At 42.6% G+C, this 26,445-nt stretch overlaps 1 protein-coding gene across 1 annotated transcript; it reads right to left on the minus strand.

The window, feature by feature from the left end:
• Positions 1–8,368: 8,368 nt before the first annotated feature.
• Positions 8,369–17,817, minus strand: PRDX1 (peroxiredoxin 1). The gene is made up of 6 exons (XM_077333975.1): positions 17,672–17,817; positions 15,172–15,288; positions 13,162–13,315; positions 11,235–11,357; positions 10,494–10,624; positions 8,369–8,817 (listed from the first exon to the last, which is right to left on the minus strand). The coding sequence occupies exons 2-6, from the start codon at positions 15,275–15,277 to the stop codon at positions 8,732–8,734; spliced, it is 600 nt and encodes a 199-aa protein (XP_077190090.1). The 5' UTR covers positions 15,278–15,288; positions 17,672–17,817; the 3' UTR covers positions 8,369–8,731.
• Positions 17,818–26,445: the final 8,628 nt, after the last annotated feature.

Here is a 26,445-nt window from a genome sequence, read left to right on the forward strand (position 1 = left end):
CCAGGTGTCCCCTGGGTCCTAGCGCCCATTGTTTTCCTGGTTGCAATGGGCTTTCTTACTAGTTTATTTATTTTTTGACTTTTATTCCAGCCTTTCTCAAAAGACTCAGAGCAGAGTCTTTGCCACAGCATACATTGGCACAAATGGTTGGATAATATCATTTTGTTCAGTCAGTGCCTGTGCATTCCCACCAGTGGATGATAACTTGCTGGCAGGAAACCCAGCCTGGGTCCCCTTGGGTTACTATTCCTCATCCCTTGAGAAATACTTAAAATACTTTTAAAATACTTTTAAAATGTATCAAAGTGTATTAAAAGATTTAAACGAGTTTGACTATGCAATACAATCTCTATAGCTTAGCAACAGAGAAAATTAAAAATTATACTGTTTTATCTAACATACTAAATACTTTGTATTAGACAGAAAATCTTCTTGTAGCTTCCAAGCAATAGCATAACACCATTCTATATGTCGTAATCCATGATGAAGGATAACATCAAAGCATACAAGCATGGTATACACATAAAGCTAGCATGGTTTTCTTTTGACCTATAATTATAGCTTTTTGCCCTCTACCACCAGGTGGTCTTTGGATGCAGCCAGGAATCTCTTCTGATAAAACTTTCTAGAAGATGTTAACATCCACCCCCTAATTCCTCTCTGCCATCTGGTTATACAGCTAAGCATAGTTTTCACAATTAACCAATTACCACATTCTTAAATCCAGCCTTGAAAGAGATGAGTGGTATCTGCAGGAAAGCAAAATCATAAACACCTGCAAGCCTGACTAGGCCCTCTAATAATCACACTAACCCTTGAGGAAAATTGCCTCACACACACCCCTTTCTTGGAGGCTGTAATCCATGGCATTATCATGGCTGAAGCTCACTACAACTAGGCAAAGCAGCTACATTTATATTCCTACTAGATTCAAAGCCCATTTGTCAGAACTGGCTTTGAAAGCCCCCCCCCCGCTGCACTTCCCCCTACTCCTCCCCCCCCCCAGCCATGGCCTTTCCCCTGGGCCCAAAAGTGTCCTTCCAGGACCGGGGGGAAGGCCTCCGTTCCCCCCCATCCCCCCACGCGGCCAACTGTGGGCTGTGTGCCCCCTCCCTGGGGCGAGCCGCGCAAGGAATGCGAGTGTGGTCCTGCTGGCTGCGCCGTCGTTAAGGACCGATGGCTGTTAAGGGTCCCCGGGGCGGGGGGTGGGGCAGGAGGCATTTTGCGCCTCCCGACTGTTTTGAACTCTAGCCAGCCAAGTGATGGTTCACGCCTTCCGATTGGCCCCTCACCCAACTGGCTAGGACTCTTGTCTGTCCTGGTGAGGGGCCCCGCCCACTCTCTAACCACTTACCCCTTAACCAAATATACCGCTCACTGCGTGGTTCCAGATGAAGCAAGGTAGATTAATAGTATTTTAGTAGTAATAATAACATTAAATTATATATTGTAGCAGGAACTACTGAAGTTACGTCCTGAGATTTACTCACTCCCCAGATGGGACAGTTGTTTGCCACCATATGGCAAACAAGATGGCTGCCTTTAATATCAGTAATCTCAAAACTGAAATCTTGCAGGTTTAAGGCCCACCTTAACACTCACACATTGTTTCCCTTCATTCTATAGATGACAGACAAGGACAGAGTTAATCTGTACTTCCAGCTTCCTTGGAAACCACAGTTTACTATTACTCTAAGCCTGGCTTTTTCAAACAGGGTGTCGTGAAACACTGAGGTTTCTTGGCAGCCCTGAAAGGGTTTCCCAAATGGATGGGAGTTAATTAATTTTGTATATATTTTTTAAATTAAACATTTATTTGGTGATATAACCATATATGGTCATGTTGACCTTCCCCTCCCAAATGGCCAATGATAGGTCTGGAGGGGGTAGGGAGGGGCCCCAGGTGAACATGTCCACAGGTGTGCCTCCCAACCATATTCTGCATGATTGTGCCACTTTGGGGGTTTCTCGAAGTCTGGAAAAAGTTTCAGGGTTTCTCAACGGTATAAAAGTTGAGAAAGGCTGCTCTAAGCCATAAAACAACAGTTTATATTTTCAGTGCAAGTCAGGAATTCAAACAATTGTTTAATCTTTGTTTAGAATACTGTTTATATGAGGGGGAACAAGTATATTTGTAGGTACAGATCAAATGGCAAACTATGCATTGCTGCAAACCTGGAACTAGATAATCCCACATATGGGGAAGAGGGTGGAAGTACATGGTCTCATCCAGGGCCGAGAAGTACAGAGAAGTACATGGTCTCATCCAGGGCCAGGATATTTTTGGTCCTGGCCCCTACCTAATGCAGTTCCTCAGGGCCTACAAGATGGAACTCTTCCACCAGGCTTTTGATTGGTGCCAGTGATCACCAAATCGCCTCCCCAACAGAAAACCACAATTATATTTCTACACACCAGAAATGATGACTGCACTGATGACACAGCTGAACAGAATGGATTTAAAAGTTTTAAATGTTTTAATGTTTATGTTTTCATATTGACTATATGACTATTTTTCCATTGATGTGTACTGCCCTGAGCCTGCATGGGAGGGTGGTATACGAATTAAATAATAATAATAATAAAATTACAGCAGCCACAACCTTCTGGAAACTCAGCAAAAATAATACTGCTATATAGAACTGGTGGGAAGTATTAAGGGGTCTGCTTTGGGAAGATATTGAAATGACTACCGAAAACAAAACGTATTTTTTGATGTTATGCCAGTAATACTGATATTAATAAGGAAAGGGGAACAAGACCCATTCCTCCACATCACAGATTACATAGCTATCAGAGAAAGACAGGTGGGTAATTTGTAATCCCCCAGGAGCTCAGATCATTAACTCAGTTTAGATCTTCTGTGAACCATTTGCAGTAGAGTCCATGGGTTCACAGCATAATTGGAACAAGACTTTGCTTTCTTATCATGTTTAGTTCCAATCCCAGTTCACATGCTGGCCAAATATTTGCTAAAGTTAATCTACTAGTTGGCCTCCCCGTTTCTCAACAACCAGCAGAGTCAAAATCTCTTTTTGATGGAAGAGGGAACTTTCCAGAAAACTCCCATTACGGCATGAAGGCATGAATTAATTAGTGCAAATGAGGTTATTCTTAATGGGGCTGAACTTAGACATGGAAATTCAGCCAGCTATATGGTCTTTGTACAAAGAGACAGGTCATCTATTTTGAGGACTCACCTTTTAGGTATGTTTCCGAATCTTAGGTACATTGACTGAGTTGTTAATGCAATACATAACTAATTCTTATTAGCCAGCCTGGGATCCCAATGGGAACTGAAATCAATCTTGATTTAAAATTACCCGTGTAAATTTTCATGTTGTTCATGTGTATGGAATGAGGAGAAAGACACAGCAGAGGAAAGAGGAAACACATTGCCTTAAGAGGCTTCCTTCCCCACACACAATCTAAAAGAACACTTGGTTCTTATATGCTGCTTTTCACTACCCAAAGGAGTCTCAAAGTGGCTTACAAGTCACCTTCCATTTCTTCTCCCCACAACAGACACCCTGTGAGGTGGGTGAGGCTGAGAGAGCCCTGATATTACCGCTTGGTCAGATCAGTTTTATCAGTACTGTGGTGAGCCCAAGGTCTGCATGTAAGAGAGCGTGGAATCAAACCCAGCTCGCTAGATTAGAAGCCTTCACTCCCAAGGACAGGGAACATGGTATACAAATGTCTCCAATAAATAAATCTGTGCATTCCAAAACTGAAGAGGAAGAAGTATTATCTCAAAGGCCCATTATGCACTGCCGCCAAAACGGCGATTTTGCGTCACATGGAAAACGCGGAGGGGTAAGAAGCGAAGCAAACCGCTTATGCACGGGACGGGACGCAACGGCGGCAAAACCCAGAGTAACCGATTATGCATGCGGCGACCCCGGCGCCGCTTATAGTTGTGCCCCGGCCACCCGGAAGCTGCACTTTCTTCCGCATTTCGCTAACGCAGCTTTTTCGGCAGCATGCACCAAATCTGTGGCGGGTTGCAGCCGGCACTGTGCGTTATTGGTGATTTTAGTCGCCGCCATTCCACCCCGAATGTACGCTATTCCCGCCGTGCATAATGGGCCAAAGTGGTTGTATGGGGTCAGACCAGCTTTATCAGTGCTGTGATTCGCCCAAGGTCACCCAGCTGGCTGCTTGTGGGGAGTACAGAATTTAACCCGGTTTACCAGATTAGAAGTCTGCACTCCTAACCACTACACCAACCTGGCTCTAGTCCCTCAAGTGCATTTATCTGAGCTTAATTATCAGAGATGAGCTCTGATACCATCAATAATTATATTTTAAAAATCACCCCAAATGGTCTGAATCTGAGCCTGAGTAAGAGAATAGAGATGTGATGATGAACTCCTTCATGGGGCAGACTGTGGTTTAAACAAGTGTGTCAGTTGTTTGGGTGAGTGCTTTCCCACCTGTGCTCCAACAAAGCATCAGTGCTCCTAATGGTCATGGTAGTGGCAGTCCTAGCTGCACCCACCAGCCAGTGCCATCCAGTGGTGGGAAGGTTACAAGTGAGTAGAGAAAGGATGCACAGGCAGGGGGGCACGTGTGAATGAGCATCAGGGGCGGAATACTCTCTGCCCAGAGTTCCATGAAACCTGGTATCAGCCCTGCATGACGTGCTTAGAATTATAGCATCTGGAGTCCAGGATCCCCCAAAAGAAGTGTGCCAGTCTGCATTCTCTTGAAAATTACCTGTCCCCTTCACTTTTTTGTGAATGTTGTCAACCTTATCCCCCCCATTTTTGCATGCAGTGTGCTTCTTCCCTGACTAACACTAAGGTTCATAGGGGTTGTGTAAACTTGCATGTTACTGCCTTATCTTCTACCTTTTGGCCCAGAGGCTCTTGAACTTTTGGCCACTTGAGGGGGCAGCCAGTCAGGAGATTAAGGAAGTGGTGTATATTTCCATTCTCCAGTGCCACATGGTGGGATTTGCCTTCAGGAGAGACAGTACTTTGGCTTGTTGTTTTTTTAAGGTAAAAAATAGGATAAGCTTAGACATAAACAAAAGTTATGAGCATTCTAATATTTCTTAGGCACTACTCTTTCTCTAACCACTATTCAAACTATGTTCCTCTTATTTTATCAATTTTTGATGTAATTCTTGGCCCTTACTATAAATCTCCTCAAAGTTAACAAGGTACATTAGAACATACCACAAAAAATGTAATGGATGAATCTTGGCCTTCTCTGTCATCAGCCCTTATCATAATGGCTTTGCAGGTATGCCAGGCACATCCAAAACCCACAGAGTTACCTTCCATATTACAATTTTGTTGAAAAAGCTGTACATTTTGCAAACCACAGACAATAGTGACAGCTGCTCCTGGAACAAATCAAATAGCAAATGAAAGGTGAGATTCTTCCCCTTCAAATTCAGACATCAGTTAATAACTTAGCAATTCTTGATATAGACACTAGCCCTATTTCTGATCTGTGGATTCTGGAACGATCTATAATTCCTCTTTCCACATCTGACGAGAGGAAGCAAGACATGGGAAGGGAAGCACTGCGTATCCCTTCTTGAGGGCCATTATGCTATTCCAGGTAGCAAAAGCAAAAAGATAGTGTATTTGAAGATGGTTATCATACCAGTTTAGTTGTCTGCTCTCCAGGATAAACTGACCAAGATCCTTCAACTAGGGTTGAGCACTTTGGCATCTGAAGCGGCCAGTCCCACCCGAAGCAGCCAGCACCGTGGCGCAGGGGGGAGGCACAGGCACGGGCGTGCCGGTTGGCGCACACAGCTGAACTTGCACATGTGTGCCAACCAGCACACCAGCACCTCCCCTCCCCCTGCGCCACTGGCTGCTTTGGGCAGGAATGGCTGCTTTGGACGCCAAAGCACCCAACTCTACGCCTCAACCTTTTCTCATAAGACTTGGTCTCCAACTCCCTCACCATTTTCGTAGCCATCTGGACACATGCCAGTTTCTCTACATCTTTCTCCAGTTGTAGTGCCAAAACTGAACACAGTACTCCATCTTATCAGAACAGAGTAAAGCAGTAACATCACCTCACGTGATTCTGACACAATACTTTTTATACAACCCAAAATCCTGTTTGCCTTTTTAACCATCAAGTCCCATTGTTAACTCATGTCGTGTCTGGTTTACTAAGATCCCCAGATCCTTTTTACACATACTATTGTCCAATCTCGCCCACACTATAGAGATACATTTTCCTACCTAAATGAAGAACTTCACATTTATCACAATTGAAATTAATTTTGCCCAGTTTTCTAGCCTGTCATGATCATCCTGTATTCTGATTCTGTCTTCTGCTGTGTTTGTTACTCCTCCCAGTTAAGTGTCATCTGTAAATGTAATAAGAATCCCCTCTATTCCTTCACCCAAATAATTTATACATAGTACTTTGGCAGGTGAGTATATAGCTGAGGCTTGTCTATATGGGGTGTGGTAATATACAAATTATATCAGACACAAAGAGAAGTGCCAGAAAGTACCTGACAACCTCCCAACACTCAAGCTTGAGCACAAAATTAACTGGATACAATAGCCATAGCATCTTGAGTTTGGCCAGTGCCCTCCTGCCAGTCTTCCTCTCAGCCACCCACAAAAGCAAAGCAGATACAGACAAAATTAATGGGGTGGCATCACTATAGAACCTTCCCACCAACTGGAGACCATCAAAATAGGCCTCAGCTAATAGTGTGACTGTTTAGGATGATGGTTCAGATTTTACCAGAAGTCAGATTACAACCCCTTCAAAACAGTGGTAAACTCCTTACCAGCAACTGGGACAATAAGGATACTGATGGGCATGTGATGTGTGACTTATACAATTGAAATCCCATTTTACAGTAAGCAAAGGTTACTGATCAGGGGAAAGTATGTCAATTCGCATGTACTTCTGGATGTGTTCACAAGATCTAGCAGAGCCATCTAGTGGTAGCAAAGTACCGCACCACATTGTCTTGTGGATATGTTGGATGAAGATGCTTCCTCATTTTGCTTCACAGAGGCAGCTTGTCTCAGATATTTTACAGCCATTAATTTTCCCCTACATATATTCTGCTTTAAATCACCTATTCCAAATACAAAAACATCAATGCTGTTCTGTTGCTTATGTTTTATGTGCTGGATACATAGTAGCCTCTACTAAAGAAATTTAAGAAAAATCAAAGCATCTATCACACTTCATTAAATGAGCCAACACTATTCTCATTAAAACATGAACTTTTTCAGATGAATAGTTGAAAATCTGTTAGCATAACAAATGCCTTATCAGCTATTACATTTTTTCATGTGAAATTGAACATCAACCTAGTCTCCTCATTTGACAACTTTCAAAACTCACACTTTGATACTAGCACAGGTACTGATCAGATATCAGTTTGAATGCAGGATATCCCCAGCTCTTATTTACATGCATGTTGACATTAATAGAATATCACCCCAGGTTAGATCCAGACTAACAGTGGTGGGTCTTTTTGTCCTAAATCTGCTCTAAGGATTTGGGGAACTTTGAAAGTGAAACACAGGCGGGAAAGAGAATCCGGTGCCATATATTTTATTTCCTCACTGCTGCAGCTGCATCATGACTGTTGAAGCCTTGTGTATGAAGTGTTTTACCAATTTAAGTACTGCTGCCCCAAAGCAACAGAAAAAGACTCGTTATTCAACCTTTGGCATTTCAGCTTCAAGACACAAGAAACTGCTATTACAATAATTGCCAAAGGTATACAGCTCTTACCCACAGCTCTCATTTCCCCCCTTAAAATTGGGCTTGACTACTAAGGAGTTACTGTTTAAGAGAAAAGGGGAGCCTCCTCATTCCAAATTACATAAATATTTTACAGCAAGGTAAGGCATACCAGTCTGAGAAGGTACCATGTTTAACAGAACACTTTCAAGGTGAGTGGCTCTATTGTTAAGAAAAGGTTGGAAAGCCAAGGGAAATTACCTACGATACTTTGCTACCCAAGGGGAGGGGAGAGTAGCAGGCAGAAAGAGACCAAGTTCCAAATGTGACTGGAACGTATTTTCACTTGATGCAATCCTATTGGTAAGAAGGTTCTTGAGTGAACATGAATGGGAATTCATCCAAGGCCCTTTGAACACCAACTTCTAAACAAGGCCACTACTATGCTTGAATGGCTACTTCTAAGAGAAAGAAGAGACCAAGAAACAAACAAAAATCCCAGAGGGATATGCATACCAAACTTTATGTACAAATGGAAGCAAAATCTGGGGCTGATCTCTGCTAGCACCCTGCATGACAGTTGAGGCCCTCTGTCCCATAGCATATGCTGCATTAAGTTTCAGAAGAACTGTTGCATTTCTTGCCATTCTGAGAAAACTCCACAAATCTGACAGTATTCTGTTTTCCCCACAAGTTTAATGACAATACAAAATTCTAGAAAAACCATTTGGTCTTCAGTTATCCATGTGAGCACAAGAAATGGAAAGAAAAAAACACCCTCTATCCCAATACAGATAAATAAAGAAGTATAATTTCCCCAGTACCCAATAGCTGCTGCCAATAAATTTCACTTCATAATCTATTTACTCCAGAGTTAAGGTACTTGTCAGACTGATTTGAAATAAATGGCTTATGAAATGTAGCTGTAAATATCTTAGCTCACACAATAGGGTTACTCTTTAAATAAGAATGGCAGGCTTATGCTTTTATACAAATTACATAACAGTTTTCTCGTACAAAACACAGAAATTAAACACATTTATTTGTGCTTGGAGAAGTACTCTTTACTCTTCTGAACATCAGGCTTGATTGTGTCACTCCCAGGTTGCCAACCAGCAGGACACACTAAAGACACAATAAACAATGTTACTTAAGTGCACAGGTGGAAAGCATGTCAAAGTCAAAGCCAAAGGTTGAAAAGCACATCAAAGTCTAAAGTGCAGCTATGTACCTACAAGGTGACCTTCACCAGCCCAAAATTAATAGGGGCTGTACCTCTTTGACCATAGTATACTTAGTGGCTGTTCAATGTTACCGAGAATGAGATTTATGACACCTCCCTGGCCTACCTCCTCTGGATCTAGTCCATTTGATCTAGTCTAAACATCTATAAACGTAATATATCCACTGGATATCCTACTCAATGTCCTTCTTGGTCACTGAATTTATACGTTTAGTTGAATACAATTCAAAATGAGGATGCCATATGAAAAGGTCACATCTTGAAGTCTTAGTGGGCATCCTTACAGAAATGTGCAGAACTTGAATATTACTATATGTTCTCTTGTGTTTCAAGTAAATTCAGGTGGGTAGCCAAGTTGGCTTGAAGCAGCAAAGTTTGAGTCCAGTGGCACCTTTAAGACCAGCAAAGTTTATTCAAAGTATAAGAAGAAGGGTTGGTTCTTATATGCTGCTTTTCTCTATCCGAAGGAGTCTCAAAGCAGCTTACAAGCATCTTCCCTTTCCTCTCCCCACAACAGACACCCTGTGAGGTAGGTGAGGCTGAGGGAGCCCCAATATTACTGCTTGGTCAGAATAACTCTTAGCAGTGCTGTGAGGAGCCCAAGGTCACCCAGCTAGTTGCATGTGGGGGAATCAAACACAGCTCCCCGGATTAGAAGCCAGCGCTCCTAACCACTACACACCAAGCTCAAAGGGTTGCCTTGCAGTATGGAAGTAAACTCTGGATCGGCCCGATCTGTCATCTCTAGAGAGACCTGGTTAAGTTCAGCTTCAACTAACTGCCTTGCTTGAGGCCTGTGGGCCTGAAGGAGAATGAATTCCAGGGGAACAGAGTCCCTGTTGTGGATGTTGGCATGTTCCATGTCCAACACAAGAACTTTGACAAGTGGCTTGTCATCATGGAAGGTCACTGCACCCTGTGAGGTAGGTGAGGCTGAGAGAACCCTGATATTACTGCTCGGTCAGAACAGCTTTTATGTGCATGTACACTTCTTCAAATAATTGTTTTCAAGTTGAAGAAACGTGCATGCACATGAAACCTTACACCTTGAATAAAACTTCATTGGTCTTAAAGGTGCCACTGGACTCAAACTTTGTTCTAAGTTTAAAATAGCAATGAATGCGATTGATTCTTTTGGTCACAATACAAATGTTTAATGTATGTATTTTTTTATCATTCTTAAATGGTAAATATTTCCAGTTAAATAAGACAAATTAATGAGCTTCCTTTTGCAAGAGTTCCTCTAGCACCCCTGGCATCTGAGGCTGGATGCCAATCAACCTGAGAATGGGCCTTCTAGATCATGGCACCAAAACTATGGATTCCCTTTCTCAGGGAGAATGATCTCTCTCTCCACCCCAATCACTGCCTTCTGCCAGCAGGTGAAAACTTCTGTTTTATCTGACATTCCCTCAGTAGTCCTCCCTCCTGTTCATGTGTTTATATTTTTGTTCTATAGATAGGTCTTTTTTAAGCTGCTGGTTGCTCAATGCCTGCAGGGACCCTGCACCAATAAAGAAAACATCAGCCAAGAATGTATGGCAGATAGTAATCTTACCTTCTCCATGTTTGTCTGTAAACTGAAAAGCCTGAACTAGCCGGAGTGTTTCATCAACTGAACGGCCAACTGGGAGATCATTAATTGTGATCTGGCGTAAAGTTCCATTTTCATCAATTATAAAGAGACCCCTTAAGGAGACATGAGCACAAATCAGAAAATCTGAGCAGTAAACTTTCAGTCTAGATGAAAGAAAATTACTTATGAGAGTGTCAGTTAACAATCTACTCATGTAGCTTACAGGAAAATCTTCCTAGCAATATCAGATCAATGTATTTCCAGCAAATATTTGTATACAAGATTAAGTGAATAGTGGTGTTATTGGACTTCTGCAGGGAAAAACAGTATTATTTCTGAGTCCTTCTTGTACAAACAATTTTTAAACAGAGCTTCTGGACTGTACATGTCCTAACCCTTCTTCTACATGTACGTAAGTAGTACAAATACATTCATTACTAGACTTGCTTAGCAGCTGGGATCTTCCTGACCTTTGTTTCCTTCTTTCAGCCCGATTACTGGGTTTGGAAAGTCCCAAATACAGATTAGTATATTCTTGCACCACTTTTTACTCAGAAGAGAAACATGCACAAGATTTCAGAGCTCTTCTTCCCAAAAATACTACAGGAAAATATTTAACAAGGTCACTAAGAAGAAAATATTGAGAATCACAACAGCATAAAAGGAATGCTGCTTGTCATCATACCATGCTCTCTAAGCAAGAGGCTGCAATTATAGCTTTACCTGTAAGAAATGCCTTCATCATCTTTTAGTATTCCATACGCTTTAGCAATCTCACGCTTTGTGTCAGATACCAAAGGAATGTGCATACTGCCCAGGCCACCTTGCTTCTTAGGAGTATTGATCCTGTAAAGGTAGCAAAAAGGGATTTTAGAAAACCACACTATATTGCTGGAAATTAAGGTGAGGTCACAGGAATATTATTTGTTTCAAATGCAGCACAGTAAGAAAATTACATATGTGCAACATCTGCTGTTTGGTCAGTTTGGGAATTTTAGAAGTTATAGGCCCAGGCATTAACCTAAGAAAAGTCACTCCAATTTCAAGCATTACATCGAAATGCCTTTTGGATGTTTCCTACTTGAGTGACACAAGAGCTGCTACCCAGTAGTCTAATCCTTGAGCGCTCATGTATATTATCCAATTCTGAATGTGGTGTCAGGCTGCAAATCAGAACTGCTGCAAAATGGATGCCATGTCAAAAATAGGGGAGAGGTTTCTACAAACTTGGGGCAACCTTCACAACTTTAGAAAAATCTCCATCCGGGGTATGAGTTTGGGTGTCCGCCCCCCCCCCCTTGGTTCCTGTGCACAGAGTTAGACTGTGCCAGGAGCCACTGGATGATTGCCCCGTTTTTATTTTATTCTATTCTTTTAACTACCAAACATAGGTTGTCATCTGGACTGACTCCAATGGCCTGATGCGTGGGGAGGAGTTTTAACTGTGTACAACCATTTTATCATTAAGTTGGGGATTGTTTTTAGGATTATTATTAAGCGTTATGTGGTTTTATATTGGATATCCGTTTTATGTTATTTGTTGTGAACCGCTACAAGCCAGTTTGCTGGGAACGGCAGTATACAAGTCCAAACATAAATCCTTAGCACCCACCTCCAGAAGCCAGCCACGAGGCACTCAGTCAGCCTCGTGGCCAGACACTGCCTGGCCGACAAAGAGGGTGCTCCCGCAGCAACGGGGATACCAGCTCGGCTGCCACACGCCAGCCCAAACAGCTGTGGGGCCATCACCCCAGCCACCAACATGATGCTCCGCTCAACTGCCATGTACCCCACCATTTGCCTGATGAGCCGTCGGACTCGCCACAAGCCACAATGGTAGGTTGGGCGGCGGCAGCCCCCTCTGGGGGTCCCCACCGCTAGCGCCCATTGCATTCCTGGATACAATGGGCTTTCAGGTTAGTAAATAAATAAATTGAAGGATATAATTCCAAGCCCTTACAAGGTTACCTCACTAGTTCCTCAGTCATTCTGGAATGCCTAGATAACTAATAACATCACTATTGCCTGTGGCTGTCGGAGAAAAAAAACTGAAATGCCAAAGTTTTTTGAAACACAACGCAACTTGAAAAAAGGAAGGATAGAGGGACAGAGGTGGGGGAAAACAAGTGAATGGGAGGCAGGAGGAAAAATAAAGCAGACATTGTAAAGAGGAAAACCAGCCAGGCAGGCCCTCTAAGAAGGAACCATATGAAGTCATTAATAATGATGAAACAGACCCTGAGGAAATAGATCCCAGTGTTCCATTAGCACTAGTCTTCAGAGACTAGCTGATCTCTTCTTTCATGTAAAAGAAACAACTGTAAACAATGGCTCTTTGACAGTTATTAACTATGAGAACCAAGTATCTGTTAAGCCGGTGGTCCCCAACCACCAGGCCGCAGCTCCCTCCCCCCGCAGTAAGAAACTTTCCAGGCCACAAGCTTGCGGCCCGACAAGCTTCTTTTTTTGGGGAGGGGAGGAGAGGGAAGCAGGGCCGCGCATGCGCGTTTGCGCCATGCGAGGCTGAAAATGTGCATGCGTGACACTTTCGCACATGCGTGGAAGTGCTGTGCATGTGCGTTTTTGTCCTAAAGAAGGTGGTTTGGGAAAACCAGAGAAGAAACAAAGCTTGTGACCTGAGAACTCTTACCAGGCAAGGTGGCAGAAATGGGAGTCAACAGAAGCTCCAATTACTTCACAGTTGATTTTCCGAAACTCCTCAGATCTGTCACTGAATGCAATAATCTCAGTTGGACAAACAAAGGTGAAGTCAAGCGGATAGAAGAACAGCACAACGTATTTGCCTGAGGAAAAAATAACCAAAGTATTTTTGCATAAAGCCACAGCCTCAGATTAGAAGGGGGAAAAAAAACAAAGCTAAAGATTAGTGGCCTCTTCTTTGGGACATACTGCTGCATTCAATTCAGCTGACTCCACAAATGCTAAAAAAAGTTACAAACAAAAGCTACCTATCACTAAACTGGCAGAAGTGGCATACGGTTCAGCTAAAGAATTTCTAAATGTTCCATAAGCACTTAGAAAGGTTCTAGAGCACAGATTACCAGGGTCTGTGGACCCCCGGAAGTCTGCGGGAGCTCTGGAGGGGGAGGGGGTCTACAGCCTTTCCCCATCTGCCTTAATGAACTCAGCCACAAGCTAGGGAACTCATCTCTGAAGACTAGTGCTCCCCCTCCCAAGCATGAGTGAGCCTGCACACCTATTCCCACCTTAAACCATCTCCTGTCTCTCTCCCCCCCACCTCCTCGAATCAGCCTGTTAAAGTGGGTGGTGATGTGACTTCCAGGAGGATGGCAGGAAGGCATGGCTGACAGCACTTCTGGGGCTCCTTGAAGCTAAAAATTATTTCAGAGGCTCCTCTATGTTCAAAAGGTTGAATAATGCTGTTCTTAGAGCAGGCTTTCTCAACGGCCCTGGAAGGGTTTCCCAAATGGCTGGGAGTTTATTGAGTTTTTATATATTTTTAAAATGTATTCAACATTTAACAGATATGACCATATATGGTCATGTTGATCCCCACAAATAGCCAATGATGGGCTTGGAGGGGTGTTCAGCCTGAAGAAAAGGAGGCTGAGAGGGGACATGATAGCCCTCTTTAAATATTTGAAAGGTTGTCACTTGGAGGAGGGCAGGATGCTGTTTCTGTTGGCTGCAGAGGAAAGGACGCACAGCAATGGGTTTAAACTACAACGATATCAGGAAAAAAATGTTCACAGTCAGAGTAGTTCAGCAGTGGAATAGGCTGCCTAAGGAGGTGGTGAGCTCCCCTTCACTGGCAGTCTTCAAGCAAAGGTTGGATACACACTTTTCTTGGATGCTTTAGGATGCTTAGGGCTAATCCTGCGTTGAGCAGGGGGTTGGACTAGATAGCCTGTATGGCCCCTTCCAACTCTATGATTCTATGATTCTAAATACTGGAGAGAAGAGGATAGCAAAAGAAATGCCTTCCCCAGCAGGAAAGAACAATGTTTATAAGTGGGGCACAAAGATGAGGCAGGGTGGAGAGACTCTGCTTTCAGCAAACTATGATGATAGAGGCTCTAGCTTGCAAAGAAGTCAGGGACAAGTTGATTCTGGCTTTTTGGAGGCAACTGAAGTGAAACTAAGGTCAGGCCCCTGATGATTCATTAGTAACCAGGCAAGGAAGCTGGCTGGCTGATGGATGACTAATACATGTTTCTATGGGCAGGGTAGAACATTTTGGGCACTGACTGGTATACTCTACCAGTTTAGTTTGCCAGCCTTCTGTGAGAGGGAAATTCACTTACTCAGGTCCATGATCCTTCAGATTTAACTATATTAGAATAAGAAACCTATCAAGTGGCACAAAAGCAATTTTTTGCAAGCTACATTAAGTAGGTTGCTGTATTTAAAAACCCTTATTGCAACTGGTTAACAGAAAAATTAAACAAATCCCAAGACTATAATACAGTCATAACAGAAGCTTTGCAGTCCAGCATAACCTCCTACATACTATACTAGGTCTTTTTGCAACACTGTTAAATTTTTGTATTCTGTATCTAGCAAAACTGTTCTATTTCAGGATCATGTTTCATATTATAATTTTACACAAAGAATATCACATGCTGCTTCTATTTTGCAATCTCCCACCCACAAAGCCAACCATTTTTAATACCATTACCTTTGTAATCTGAAAGTTTGATTTCCTTGAATTGTCCATCAGGCATTACAGCTGTGGCCTGAAAATCAGGGGCTGGTTTACCAATGTGAGCATTTCCTGATGACATTCTGATAGCAACTGTGGGGGGGGGGAATGGAATTTGTTAGGTTTGTGCGCTTTTTAAACTGCTCCCCAGATAAAGAAACCAACAAGCATTATTTAACACTGCATTTATGATTTCCAGATTGGTAAGAACCACTTTAGGTTTGCAAAAGAATTATAGATGAAGTGATTTCAGTACTTAGACAAAATTAACAAGGAAGTGTTAGTACTTTAAATACACTGAAATACTAAGAGTAATAAAAACTCAGTATTATTTGCAGTATTGTAGCTTCTAACCTCACCGTTGTAAGACAACAGTGTACAGGTAAGATATGTCAGCAGCTGTTAATAGAAGTATTAAAAACGCTTCTATAAAGCATTTTCGCCAATACAATCATTATTGCTAGGTGGAAAAAACAAAATTTCACCTGCATGATTGTGAAACTAGCTTATGTTCTTCCCTGCAACCTTCCTCTGAGATACTTTGAAGCAAAACCAAGCACTACGTTGACAGGCAGCATAAGCCCCAACCATGGTTATAATATTTAGATATCAGACCACTGTCAGATGCAAATTCATTTGTGAACTGTGATTGTGCCCAACTGAAATAATAGCAGAAACTCCATGCAGCTAGCAAAGTCCAGGCAAAGGTTAAAAGTCTAGTGGGATAATATTACCACACTAATTTCTGTCAACACTTGATGCATGCACCTAGCAATTAAACGTTATTCAATCAGAGTGGCCTGGCCAGCACTATTCTCCCCTTGTCGTCTTAAGGAGAAACTTAACCGACTAGGCATGTGCTTATGCACGCTTCAGCAAACTTAACAACTCTGCAAAAAGAATTCAACTGAAGTTAGGTGCTCGAATTTTTTCTTGTGCCAGATTCCCAAGGAAGTAAAGTTATGCGGGCAACTGGAAGAACAGGGAAGATAATTGCCATCATATAAAACACTTCAGTACTCATTATGCAGCTTTACTCTAATGTAACATTATTATATTCACTTTAATGCAGCAATATTATAGTCACAACTACTTCAGAGTGTTCCTTAGACATTGCACTTGAAAAAGTGAGTTCCTTCTCACAAAAGCTGATGCTTGTTGCGTCTTTGCTCTCAAGGCATAACCAAGCTATGGTAACCCCGATAGGGCTTTCAAGGCAAGACACATTCAGAAATGGCTTGCCAGTGCCTGGCTCTGCATCATGGCCTGGGTATTCCTCGGAGATCTTTCATCCAAATACTAACTGGGGCTTACCCTGCTCAACTTTTGAGATCCAGCTGTCCGGGGTATGCAGGCCAAGGCCTCCAAGACCACCTACCTACATAGAATTGCCTTAGAATTGACAAGGTAGTCCCTGCAGCCAAGGTTCAAAGCAGTTACTAATGACTCAGGAATCTGCATATCAACTGGCATAGCATCAGCAGCCTCTGAAGTTCTTCCCAGAATCCCAGGCATTCACCAGAGTAGCATCAATCTTTTAATGTCCTACCTTAATTTTCCGTTAGGCAAACGTGAAACTTCAAAAGGGGAAGCGGATTTACGAACCACCCAGAACAAAGCTCAGTAGCCATGTTCCTGAGCGACACTAATTACTCCGCAGGAACACAAGCCTGTTTATTCAGACGTCCCACTGGGGCCAAAGAAGCTTGCTCCAGAGAACGAGCCGAGGAACTCAGCCCCTCGGCCTTGCTGCCTCGCTCCCACGGCCCATTGAAAGGCAATGGCTCCCACGGGGGGGGGCAAACTGTGGGTCTCCAGATGTCCATAGATTACAATTCCCATGAGCGCATGCTGGCGGGGGCTCATGGGAACTGTAGTCCATGGACATCTGGAGACTCACATTTGGCCATCCCTGGTATATCTTCGGAACAACGGCCCGCTCCTTTGAATGGCCAGTCTCTGACTCGTAGTGAGGCACTGCCGCCGAGAGATGCGCTTCTGAACACCAGCAGCCGCTTACGGGCTACTGAAAGCCGCGGCACAGACCGCGCGGCTCTGCGCTCGCCTACGGCTGCTGTCACGCATCCCTGGGGAAAGCCCAGGGCGTCTGGACGGCAATTAGCTACTCAACCCTTAATTGCACCCCATCCCTCGCCACCCTCCCGGCAGTTTGCAACGGGATTTTGTTTCTTCTTGTAACACTCGAAAGGAAAGACAGCAGAGGATACCTCGAAAGCCCCCAAATGAGAAAGCCGTTCAGCCCTTCCGCCACACGACAGAGGACCCGGCGCTAATGCTGAATTCCCACTAGGCTCCATTTTGAAAAAGCCGCTCATTTTAAAGCATGCAAACGCATCCGACGAGCCAGCAGAAGGCATAAAGCACCATACAGTGCTGCCCTTTAGAAGACTCTGCTAGGGCGATCAAACGGAAATCTCCCCGCTAATAAAAGGACCCCCCTGCGACCGTTACGTACCAAGAAACCAGCAGCAGCAAACCCACTCGCTTCAGCGACCAGCAGCACGCACCAGCCCTTCAGGGTGTGCCCCACCGGACTTTATATCTTCCAGACTCTCGCGAGGAAACTGATCTGAAGGCGGTGAGGCTAACTCCTCCTCCTTCTCCGCCACTTTCCCCACCCAGGCTGTGTGGTGCAGCGACAGCATGACTTTGCATTTTAGCTTTTCTCTGTCTTTTAGTTTGGTAGCTGAGAGAAAGGTGATGGAAGGAGCTCTCGCGTTGCGAGCGCGGACGGATGGTATCTTGGCTACCGTTTAACTACGTGCGCCTGTTCTAGTGTTTAAAAGAGACTGTTACACTTTGATGGCAGTAATTCAGTAGGGTATATAGTGCTTTACAGTTGCAAATTATAAGCCTTTGCTAATTTACTAAGGGGCAGGGAGAAGAATGCTAATGTTTCCTTGAAGGTCCTTGGACAACTGATCTGCATTTCACAACTGAAAACGCAAAGTCATGAGGATGTAGCAGTTTAGGATGTGGAAGCACCATCATTTTGCCAATTGCAGCATTGACCAGTGAGCATGCAAGTCATTTGCACCTTTTCCTCATGGGGGATTACGTCATCTGGTTGTGGGACTAATACCTTCCACATGAGGTTGGCACCAGCCTGGGCCTGTCCTGATTCAGGCCTTCTGCTGTCCCGTGGCAACGGACCACGTATATCTGTGTTCCCTTTTCTGCTCTGAGCTGACTATGGTGGTCCAGAAAGGACACAAAATTCCCTAAGCAGCTCTGTGGCACTGTTCAGCACTGCCAAGCTGACTGGGGCATTAGTTTGTTTAGGAACATGGTATTGCTGCTATTTTCCAATACAAAACAAAAGGCCCCCATCGCCACCACTCCTATGCAGTGGAAACATTCCACCCTGGTTGCCTTGTGCGGAGGCAGAAATCTGGAGCAGATGTGGTGTGCTGCTGAAAATAGTCCCCCGTGGGGACACAGGAAGCAGCAGAGAAAACTGTCCCATTACAAACACCCAGCAGCAATTTCGGCATGGCTCAGCCTGGACGAACACCCCGTTGAATTCTGTGTCAAAACATGGGATACAGATTTGTGAATGTTCCCTTGTTGTGGGCCATCTGAGGGGACAGGTTAGGACTGCCCCCGGGACTGCCCCTGAAGGGGACTGATTCCATGTGGAATGGAGAAGGGGAACCCATGCAAACAAATTGAAGTGGTTGTGCGACAGCAGTCTTGGTGGTAATCCACTCTCAGCATACATTATTTGCATTGAGTGCAACAATGCAGTACCATTTTATATCCATAGGAGAAGAGTTGCCAACAGGTCTGGGGAAGATATTATTTATCTTTAGCAGAGGCTTCATGCATGGGAAAGAACAGCTGAAAGCTTTTCATGGCATTGAAATAAGTATCACTCAGTAATAACAGTAAGCCTCTGTTCAATGGACAGGCAATTGGCCACCCTACATAGGACAGGATCTTGCAAAATTCACAGGCCATAAAATAGCAAGGTTCTGGTGGAAACTGTTAACATTTGCACAGCACTGATATGATTAATGTTGCAGTTTTACAGCCCTTTGGTAACTAGGGTACAATCATTTTCCTCTTTTTATGTAGGCTAATACCACCATAGCCCCCAAACAGGTGCACTTGTTTCCGCGCACAAAAACGCTACCAGGATTGGAAAACAGATTGGCAGGTGTTGTCCACCCATATCAGTGCAGATCCAAAGTTCTATCCTGTATTCCCTTCATAATCCTTTACAGTGGAACAAGCTACAAAGGTGGCAGGCCCAGTGGTGGGCGACTGGAGAAGGACACGGCAGGAGGCTACCACAGTAGGCTATAGAAAGGACCTGCTTACCCTCTGCAGCATTTTTTTACCAACTGCTCTCTCCGTGCACACACACACACACACACACACATATAAGGCACATATACACAGGAGCAGAGAAATAGCCCCAGTTTTGGATCTCTAATACCCGGCAAGTACAAATGCTAAGTGTTTTTCATCTCTGGTAAATGCAAGAAAAATATTTCATATGTTATACAGGCTATTTATTTATTTATTTATTACATTTATAAACCGCCCTCCCTGGAGGCTCAGGGTGGTTTACACAAAACGTAGAAAACAATACAAGAAACAATCCATAACATATAGATAACCATAATATTAATACTATTAACTGGTCATTGTAACAATGGTAACAGTGCGAACAGGTCGAGGAGCAGAACGCATTGATGGATTTCTGGGAAGGAGGGAGCAGGGGCCCTGCAGATGTTGTTGGTTATGCCTGGCCTCACCTAAATGCCTGGTGGAAGAGCTCCCTTTAGTGGGCCCTGCAGAACTGTTCTAGCTCAGAATGAATCTTCCTCAGCATTCGGCTCTCAAATCTTTCTCTGCTCTACTGAGGCTAACCAATCAGACCGTCACTCAAGGCTTTCTGTGAAGAATTAGCCCTTCGCTGTCCTTTCTGTTTGGACAGTACTTCTAAGCTTTTAAAAGAACAAACACACAAGGATATAAACGTATCTGCCAAAACTCTGTGACCCCAGATGAACTGAGGCTGTGTTACTCCATGATGAGGGGGAAATATTCTGCAAAACTAGTTATTATATATTAGTTTAATTATTGGCTCTGAACAGAACCTCTAGGCTTTGGGAACAGGGCCTGTATCAGGATTTAACTGAACCAGCTTTAACAGGCATGCTATAAATTTACATCTTGTTTCAATTCCTTACTTAAATGAAACTACCCATTCAACCTAATGGTCACGACTAGTATCACTAATAAAGTTAAAAATAATTCTAATAACCTGACTCCAGACCCATTTATCCACTTGTGTTATTATATCTTGCTATGCTATAGCTTGGGGAAAGAACTTTGCAACAGCCAAGGTACCTGCTTGGGAAATTTTTACCTCAGTGTGGGGATGAGGAAGCTGAGAGAAAGGTGATGGAAGTAGCTCTCTTAAATGTCTTCAACTGAATACTGAAGATCCATAGAGAAGAAGCCAGGCTTTGAATCATTTACTTTGTAGCAGGTTCTTCCTAGTCCTTGGTTTTCTTCAGTCTTTGTTGAAAAGACCATCTTGTTACTCATTTTCTCTGATATGCACAGGTTGCAATCCCGTGTACAATCCATCTATTACATTTTTACCCCACTTTTTCACCAACAACATCCTTCATTTTATCTACAGTTCCACACAACAACCCTGTAAGGTGGATTAGGGAAGAAATTTTCACTTAGGTTCTTTTCTTGACAGAGATCCTTCCTCTGTAATAAGGACTGACTTGAATTCCACGGATTGTATAAAGGTAAAGGTAAAGGTATCCCCTGTGCAAGCACCGAGTCATGTCTGACCCTTGGGGTGACGCCCTCTAGCGTTTTCATGGCAGACTCAATACGGGGTGGTTTGCCAGTGCCTTCCCCAGTCATTACCGTTTACCCCCCAGCAAGCTGGGTACTCATTTTACCGACCTCGGAAGGATGGAAGGCTGAGTCAACCCTGAGCCGGCTGCTGGGATCGAACTCCCAACCTCATGGGCAGACAGCTCCAGACAGCATATCGCTGCCTTACCAGTCTGCACCACAAGAGGCTCATTGTATACGGATTGTATACGTTTTCAATAAAATGCAGTCAGTAAACTTCTTTAGATCATCTAAGAGTAATCTGTAGCCACTGTGTAGAATTTTAACAATTCCCACTTGAGTAGCACGGTGACAATGTTTTTCAATGAGGGGTGCTGCCAGGTAGAGAACAAAAGCAAAAATAAAGAAAACTAAAAAACATCAATTTCTTTCCACACCCTGCATGCAGAAAGTCATCACCGGAAGCCAAAGCAGCCAGTGCAGTCAATTTGATAGAGTAATATCTGCAAAATCTTGCTGTGGCAATTAATGTATTGAATGCTCTGGGTTCAAACTCCAAGTGCCCCATAATAAAAATAGATAGAACAATAATAATTTGCCGCACAAATTGTTATGAGGTCAAATGCAGTAAGTACCAAAGTCCATTGCTGACTTTGGCCTGCTTTAGGAAAAAAAACTTTAAAGAAGTTATTTAATTTATACCCCGCCTTTTTCTCCAATGGGGATCTAAAAACATGTAAATCATTATCTTCATTTCCATTTCATCCTCACAACAACCCTGTAAGGAGGTTAGGCTGAGATCATATAATTGGTTAAAGGTCATCCAGCAAGTTTCTAAGGTGGAGCAGGGATTTCAACCTGGGTTACCAAGGTTCTATTTGATACTTTAACCACAGATTAATTGTGAGCAACAGAAGTCTCATTGATTCAAATAAAATGCAAGTCACTTTTGTTAGATGGAAACCAATAAGCCTGCAAGTCAGTAAACTTCCAGATATACTTGGGAATAAGTCCCAAATTACTGAGCAAACCCAAGCAGATCTACTTGGAAGTCAGTTCCATTTTATTAAATGATGCTTTCTCCCAAGAAAGTGTTCTTAAGATTGCAACCATAGTGAACTTACTTCTGAGTAAGCATACATGCGTTTGTACTGTATAACTGAATAAAGAGTCAAACACTATAATCATCCAATTTACTTTGCTATGCATTTGTTTGTGTTCTTATTTTGTTCTTCACTGACTCAATTGCCAAAAGATCACAGAAGGTTATATTGTTTCTTTAAACATAACAGAAGCCAGAAGTTTATGTTCAGTTAATGGTTACAAGTATGAAGATAAACACATAGCAAGACACTATTTGAACAATAGTTGTAAAAAATAATGGCATAACTACTTCATGAAAAAAAACCTCCAGTTTGTTACTAGAGAAAATATCTATCTTTTCATCCATAAATGTAGTTAGTCAACAGACTCAAGCTGGTATCTCTGCTAGTAAGCAAAAAAGATAATTTACAGTGAGTAATGATGACACCAATGTCTCCCTCCGCTACAACTATAATTGAATAATCTAATATTCCTCCTATTTTATAATTAATTATTTTGCCCTCTCTGTTACTTATAACGTCATCCATTCTCTCAGCAGATGTTGCTTCCCAGAGATTCTTTAATCAATTTTTGCACTCCTCTCTTTCTAATGCAAAATTTCTCTGAGGCATCTCTCAGTTATTTTAATCCTAAAAGACAGACCTCCTTGCAGGAGAAATCATGTGAGTGCCCAACTGGGGATTTGCTTCTGTACCTTAAGAAAATTACTGGATTTGGGCCAAATGAAATATAATGAAGGCTATAATGAAGATGGAACAATAAAGCAATTCTGGAAGCAAATAACACCTGACCCCAAGTCTCCAGTCTTGAAGAGTGAGTCAGTATTTCTATTTTATTGCAGTGGCAATGACTCCCTCGTAAGAAAGCCTCACAGAATATCATCAGTAGAACATAAGGATGAAGTTGGTCTGTGGAGAAAGCAGGCAGAAACAGATAAGGAAGACATAAATTGATTGTACTTACAAAATACCTTGCATTAATCCAGAGTATTAATTCAGAGTAATTCAGAGTAATTCAGAATAAGAGCCTCTTGTGGCGCAGTGGTAAGGCAGCAGACATGCAGTCTGAGGCCATGAGGCTGGTTGACTTAGCCTTCCATCCTTCCGAGGTAAGGAAAAAGAGTACCCAGCTTGCTTGCTGGGGGGTAAACGGTAATGACTGGGGAAGACACTGGCAAACCACCCCGTATTGAGTCTGCCATGAAAACGCTAGAGGGCGTCACCCCAAGGGTCAGACATGATCCAGTGCTTGCACAGGGGATACCTTTACCTTCACCTTAATTCAGAGTATAGCTACAGTGTGCTGTGTCCTATCTTGATGTATCATCAATGTTCACTTCTGGTTTTGAATTCTGTAAACCTTATTGCTTTCAAACACAGAACTGATATACAGATCATAGCCATATCTGTAACATCACCTTGGCTAAAATTAGGCCAGTTTCTTAAATAGAATCTATTAAATTTTCATTCCAGCATCCTGTACAGAATGTTGATCAGGATTAAAGTATAGCTAGGCACATATGAAAAAGTGTTGTATGATTAATTTTTATCTGACACAACAGTTATTTATTGAGAATAAAAGGCTTCTCATTCCCTGATGAGGATTCCTGTGACATGACAAATTTAGTAAAATGTAAGTGATGTTTTAGCTGACATTGTAGAGAATTTCATGTAAATATTCAAGATATGACTGACATATTTGTTGTTCAGAGGAACATGTCAGATTATTCTCGTGCAAGGATGAGAATTTAATTTATTTTGTTGCTTTTTCCAAGGTATATGAATTATTTGTCTGGGCCATCAACTTGTTTAATAGGCTAATTCTGGAGAAAATATTGTTGATGTTACAGTCAGTATCATAGGGAAAAAACCCCTAAAAGAGCAATTTAATGCAAGTAATAACACTCAGTTCTAAGATCCAGGAGAAGAAGTGAAGAAACATAGAAGTAATATGCAGAGGATAGTAATCTGTGTATGTTTACTTGTAAGAAAGCCCCACTAAACTGGGTGGGCTCCTATGAATAACAATTAAGCCCCATTGAATGGCGTGAGGCTTAGTTCTGAGTAAGCATGCATAGTATGAGGGGGAGAGATACTGGACAAGAAGCATCCATGATTTAATCCAGTAGGGCTTCTTTTGCAGATGATGCTACAAGAAGTACTCCCTAAAGTTTGCATTTAATCCTTGAAAATGCAATAACACATGATATATTATGTTGCCATCTGTAGAAAGTTTTGTTTTTACTTTATTTTAGATGGATTTGGAAAATACAGCTGAAACTCAGCAATGTAAAATGCTGCTCTGGGCAAAAAGCAAATAAGAGATCAGTCAATCAACAGCAGAATCCTACATGGCATGGCAAGTAACAGATCATCTATTAATAGGGATTTATTATTTCAAAGATTTATATGTATAATATATCACCTATGGAAGCATATAAAGAAACCAGGGTGGTGTCTGTGAGTTGCTTCACAGAGCTATATTATGTGTCTTAGAGCCTGGGCAAACTTTGATGCACCCAATGAAGGCCATGTAGATAGCTAGTTAAAAAAAAACTTTAATTGCACTTTTACTTGCCTTTTGATGAAAGACCTTAGGGTGGCATATATACTTCTAAGGGGGAAAAATAACTAGACCTTGAATGTGTGGAAATTTATTTTTTATTTCTATTTTTTTAGCTTCTATATAGCCTGACATGAAGCTTTCCATAACATGAAAAGAAACAACATCACAGTAAAGGGACAGGGCATTTTCCCTCCAAGGTCTGTCTTACATGCCAGGTAGGTTATACTGAGAGTGAGTCCATCTGAAAATCACACCCCATGAGCTTCATAGCTTAGTGGGGATCAGGACCTGGGTTTCCCCAGTTCTAATTTGATATGCTAATTACCACATCACTGGTTTGTAGAGTGTCGTTTATTAACTGCTCATACTAATTATTAACTTTTGTGAACAACATAATGTTTTCAGACATGCTGATACCACAGTCAGATCCAACAGAATGCCGATGTTGTTGCCCCTCCCTTTTGGAGTGCCCATCAGACTGGGGTGATGGAGTGCCCTGTCCATGGGGATACTGACGAGCACGCTGATGAACTGTCAATTTTAGGCATGAAGCACTCACTAAAAGTGTACATAGAGAAGTAGTTCCAAGATAGTTATGACCATCTATTGTCCGATAGAGGTTCCAGGCATTAAGAGATCCTTTTCTAAGTACCTGTGCCTTTGAGTTACCTGAGGGCAATTGAATTGCATAGGAGAGTGTGTGTCAATGGGTCCTGTACCTTGGCAATCATCACAGAGCTACCATATGAAATGGACACTTAAGAGAAAGATATACAAAGGCATGGCCTTCTGAGAGTTAGTATGCCCAGGAAGGCTTGAAATTTTCCTTGCACCCAGATACTTACAGTGAGGATACTCAATGACGAGTTATGCAGTTCAGAATTGCTAGAGGAACTATTTGTGTCTGGGTTCTTCCCTAAAGCATAAGTTTGCTTCTTTAAATGCTTGTTTGGCTTAATGGCATCCATGAAATGTGCATCTCTGGACCTTCCAGCTATACTGCAATAGCTGGGGTAGTGGGAAAGCCTTGAAGCACTGCATAACCTTTGTCTGTCCCCTTATCTTGGTAATTGTAGAGATGTGGAGGTGTATACTCCTAATTCCAACAGATAGTTAGACATAGTTCTGTAACTACCTTGATCACTCCAGGCCAGCCTTTCTCAACCTTTTTACCATTGAGAAACCCTGAAACATTCTTCAGAAGTGGTGCAACCCTGCAGAATATGGTTGTTGTGTACACGCCTCCCTTCCCACTGTCTCCAGACCCATCATTGGCCATTTTGGGAGGAAGAAAAATTGATCGACATGACCATATATTGTCATATCACCTACATAACAAATGTCTAACTATTTTTTTAAATATATAAAAAACTTAACTTCCACCCATTCAGAAAACCCTTCCTGGGCTGTCAAGAAACCCCAGGGTTTCACAAAATTCTGGTTGAGAAAGCCTGCTCACATTAGGGGGCATTATTATTTATTTATATTTTGACTTATATACCACCGCTTTCAAAGACTCGCGGCAGTTTACAATAAAATAATAAGAGTTGGTTCTTATATGCCGCTTTTCTCTACCTGAAGGAGGCTCAAAGCAGCTTACAGTTGCCTTCCCTTTCTTTTCCCCACAACAGACACCCTGTGAGGTGGGTGAGGCTTAGAGAGCCCTGATATCCCTGCTCGGCCAGAACAGTTTTATCAGTGCTGTGGTGAGCCCAGCGTCACCCACCT

This window comes from Paroedura picta, chromosome 4 (assembly GCF_049243985.1).
Source record: "Paroedura picta isolate Pp20150507F chromosome 4, Ppicta_v3.0, whole genome shotgun sequence".
Taxonomy (NCBI): domain Eukaryota; kingdom Metazoa; phylum Chordata; class Lepidosauria; order Squamata; family Gekkonidae; genus Paroedura; species Paroedura picta.